General features: G+C 38.7%; 1 protein-coding gene across 1 annotated transcript in view; it reads left to right on the top strand.

Annotated features, from left to right (window-relative positions):
- The window catches only part of LOC103148440 (voltage-dependent calcium channel gamma-5 subunit), a 22,103-nt gene that overhangs the window by 12,711 nt on the left and 5,357 nt on the right, over window positions 1-4,035 (top strand). The window contains exon 2 of the mRNA XM_007567220.2: window positions 1,626-1,866. Coding sequence (XP_007567282.1) covers window positions 1,671-1,866 — 196 coding nt within the window. The 5' untranslated portion in view covers window positions 1,626-1,670. The remainder of the gene's footprint in view (window positions 1-1,625; window positions 1,867-4,035) is intronic.

The following is a 4,035-nucleotide window of genomic DNA, read 5'->3' as shown; positions in this document are numbered from 1 at the left end:
CTTTCCTTCTTTTTTTCTTTCTTTCTTTCCTTCTTTCTTTCTTTCTTTCTTTCCTTCTTTCTTTCTTTCTTTCTTTTTATAATTGCAGTAGCATATATTTCAAAATGTGCTCAAAATACCTTTTTCTCCACACCTCATGTCTCCAGCTGATCTTCCCTCTTTGTCGAAACACCAGCTCACACGTCTCAGATGGCACTTATACGAAAACACATCAGCTCTAGGCTGTCGGGGGATTCATTTTCTGTCGTGATACAAAACGTTGATCCACCGAGAGCCAGATGTGAAATGCCAGATTCAAAACCCTTTCACACGTTCCCCTGTGTCCTCCCAGCCTCGCGGAGGCCTCAGTTGCGGCGGCACACTGAGAACTCATTATGTGAAATCACTTCTTTTCACCCAGCCTGCCAGGCTCCGGCTCCGCTTTCCGGAAAATGCTGACTAAAGCCACCAGCTGATTCACATGATGGCACATCTTTCACACAGTCTATTTTTTTTTTTTTTAACCTATTTTCGGAAGAGTGCATTATTTCTTAAGAAAATAAAAACAAGAGGAACGAGCTCGGGTTCTTGTTTGAGCGTAATCAGTGTTATGATTTATACTGCCGTCTTTTCATGACAGCGACAAAATGATTTAGTTGGCTAGAAAAACATTAAACGATCTGCTTTAATAAAGATTAGCCACTTAACCCTCTGGAGCTGCACTGTATTATTCAATTTAATTAAGTTTTACAAATCCCTTCTTGTATGCACTGCCTTCTCTCCATTTGCAACAGATTTCTGTTTGCAATGACAACTATAACTGTGAATCAAACTAATAAGAACTAATAAAGTAGAGCAGATAAGCTTGATAACATGAATATTGATTGAGCTTCTTACTGTTATTTTTTTCTTTTACAAAATAAGAGTTAATATTGTTTACACAGGGCAGGAGGGAGTAATAAATTGCACTTGTAATATTTTCTTAGATTCAGATTTGTGTTATTTTGGTAAATTTTCAACATTACAAAAAAAGAAACAAAATAAAATGCTATTTTATAAACCAATAATTTACCAAAAATGGAACAGGCTGAAGCCAAGGCTTAACATAATAACTGTTCATGTACATTTATGTTTAAATATGCATGTATATACACATATACATGCACATTACATGCATACATGGTCACACAATACATACATACATCTACATACAAGTATATGGTTTTATAATGTTACATTATGAGAATCTTTTAAAGCTCACCAACATAAATGAAGATTATGATCCAACTTTTTCCACAGTTTCACTCCTATAATTTTTGTTCAGTGCTTTATACATCATTCTCAGTATTTTATATGCACAAATATATATAGAATGTCTTTACATTTTAAAGTATAACTTTGAATATATAACATGTTTCAGTGTTTCAATAGTTGCTTCCTTTGCTTTTCCCCGTATTCCTGAGCAATGTGACAAATAGGCCACAACCAAGGAGGAAACCTTTTTACATTTATTACATCTTTTATTTCAAACAACATTCCAATAGTCATTTCAAATCCGAGCTCAGGTTGAAGTACCGATGGTGTGCCCGTCCTGGTAAACACTAGGGTCAGTGTGTGACTGCTCTGCCTTTCCTCCCCTCTCCCAGCTCCGCTCTCCGCCAGCTGCGCTCCGCGGCTGCTGAGGCTGCGGCATGAGCCTATGCGGCAGGAAGGCGCTGACGTTGCTGAGCAGCGTGTTCGCCGTGTGCGGCCTCGGCCTGCTGGGGATCGCCGTGAGCACCGACTACTGGCTCTACCTGGAGGAGGGCGTCATCCTTCCACTCAACCAGAGCACCGAGATGCGCATGTCGCTTCACTCTGGCCTCTGGAGGGTTTGCTTCCTCGCTGGTGAGTTATAGCATGGAGTCGTAACGAGCGACGACATGAAGCAAAGCGCTGAAGTGAATCTCTAAAGTGCAAACTGATGTTGAAGTTGGATGGATTTTCTTTTTTTTTTTTTTTTTATTTCATTTCGCCCAGACAGCGATAATAGACGACATGCTTAGTGATCACTATGCAACTGAACCTCTAGTGAGGTGGAGAACAAGCACAAAAACAAAAAGGAACATTTAAGACGTTTATAGATTCCTGTGAAAACATAAACTTAACTCAGCAGTTGGGGCGATGTGGATTTAAAGTTTCATCGAGATATTTTGAGATATTATATTATTGTGATGATGATAAAAGAAACAATCTTTATATCTTCTTTTTCAGGTAACAGTTTGTGTGTGTCACAGCAATTACAGCCCCACAAACACAAATACTGCTCTTGAGAAACTTGTCGTCTGTAATTAGCTTTTTACTTAAAGAAGAGTGATTTGTTTCACTGAAATGCTCACAGCAGAGCTTTTATATCATTAAAACGTTGTCACACGGTAAACATGACATCACAGTCGTTTTTGAGTGTTTTTGTAGGAACCCCTTCGTCAGTGTGACCTGTGTGTTTTTTTTATAACTCAGTGCCTATTCGCTATTCCATAATCTCACAGCTTAAAGTTCAAAACTTTACTTTAGGGCTGAGGACAAGGAAGAGGAGAATTGGAAACAAAGTTTAAATAGTCTAAAATATTTAAATGTGATCACTAAATCAGTCTCGTTTGAAGCGTTTACTTTTTAATGCCATGTATTTCTTCCACCTTCTCAACTGCGTTTCTTTTCTTATTTCCTTTCTTCTCTTTTTCCACCTGAATGTTGCAGGTACAGAAGATCAGTGTCTGTGTGAAGCCGCCAAATACTTGAGCATGTTTCTCTTCCTCACTTCCTGCTCCTCATTTGAACCAGTCGCTCAAACCTTAATGCATGTGTGTGAGTTTCTGCTCTCGCTGAAACCGTCCGCTATTTTTACTCCGGCTGATCGATGGCCGCTCATGACTTCTCTCCTCACAGCTTAACCCATGACTGACTTACAGTCTGTGCCACTAGATGTTCCTTGGACTGATACCGAAGCAAAACAGAAGCCTGTTCTTGTTCCTTTGAACTTTTGCAATAAGTTAGATAGTTGTAATGATTTTAGTTATTTAATGCATGGCTTTGGATGGTAAAGATTACTGTTCCTCCCCCCAACTGCAGCATCATAAAAGGCATGCCTGGATCGTTTTAAGAGGACTAACTGTTAGTTTTTAATCTTTTCTTAGAGACAAAACCATCCAGGCAACTTTTTTCTCAGAATAAACCAGGTATTACATTTTACTTTTCTACAAACTATGGACATGACCGCTGGAAACTGTACTGCTGTAGTACATCTGTGTCTCAATAAATGAGAATTTCAAATGATCAAAATGTTTTTGTCCCACTAAATCAGTTCACAAAGCGACACACAGTAGTAGGCTTCATCTTCCTCTGTTTGGTCATTTTGCTGATTCTACTGTCAGCTAATTAAAACTCAAAACTTTGTTGCTGTCTTTTCAAGCAAACAACCTTAATGCAACGGGAATTAATTTTGGTTTTCATGTTTTGAAGGATTTATTCTCCTCATAAGCTGCACATTGAGTATCAGTTCAATTGAATTAACTTTCGATGTTCCCAACTTCAATTCAACACAACACATATATTTAACACGACCGTTTTCATCTCGAAGGTGTAATCTTCACTCAGCCACGACACCAGATGCCACTACTGTCACCTTCAATCGTTTTTATACCAACAACCTGAAACGGATAAACATGTTTATCACTCATCAGTTCTTCAGTGACGACGTTTGTTGCTCCGTTTCCGACGAAGACGAATCTTTCAGCCAAGTTGACGTCAGATTGACTTCACATTTTAACTTTCAAATTTGCTGCTAAGTTCACACTTGCTGGAAAGGAAGTGAAAATTTCAAACCAGGCCAATTTTCTCACAAACAACAGCTCATGAGATCGACATGAATGTGGAAATGTGGCCTCTTTTTTAGTTTGCAGCACAAACGTTGCATGTATGTGTTGTAGATTCCAGTCAGTTCAGAATAACAGTGTTTCTTTCTCTTGTAATTTTATTTATTTTGTGTGTGTGTGTGTGTGTGTGTGTGTGTGTGTGTGT

Source organism: Poecilia formosa, unplaced genomic scaffold, assembly GCF_000485575.1.
Source record: "Poecilia formosa unplaced genomic scaffold, Poecilia_formosa-5.1.2 Scaffold205, whole genome shotgun sequence".
NCBI classification, from domain to species: Eukaryota; Metazoa; Chordata; class Actinopteri; order Cyprinodontiformes; family Poeciliidae; genus Poecilia; species Poecilia formosa.
This window is presented reverse-complemented; position numbering and strand designations above follow the sequence as displayed.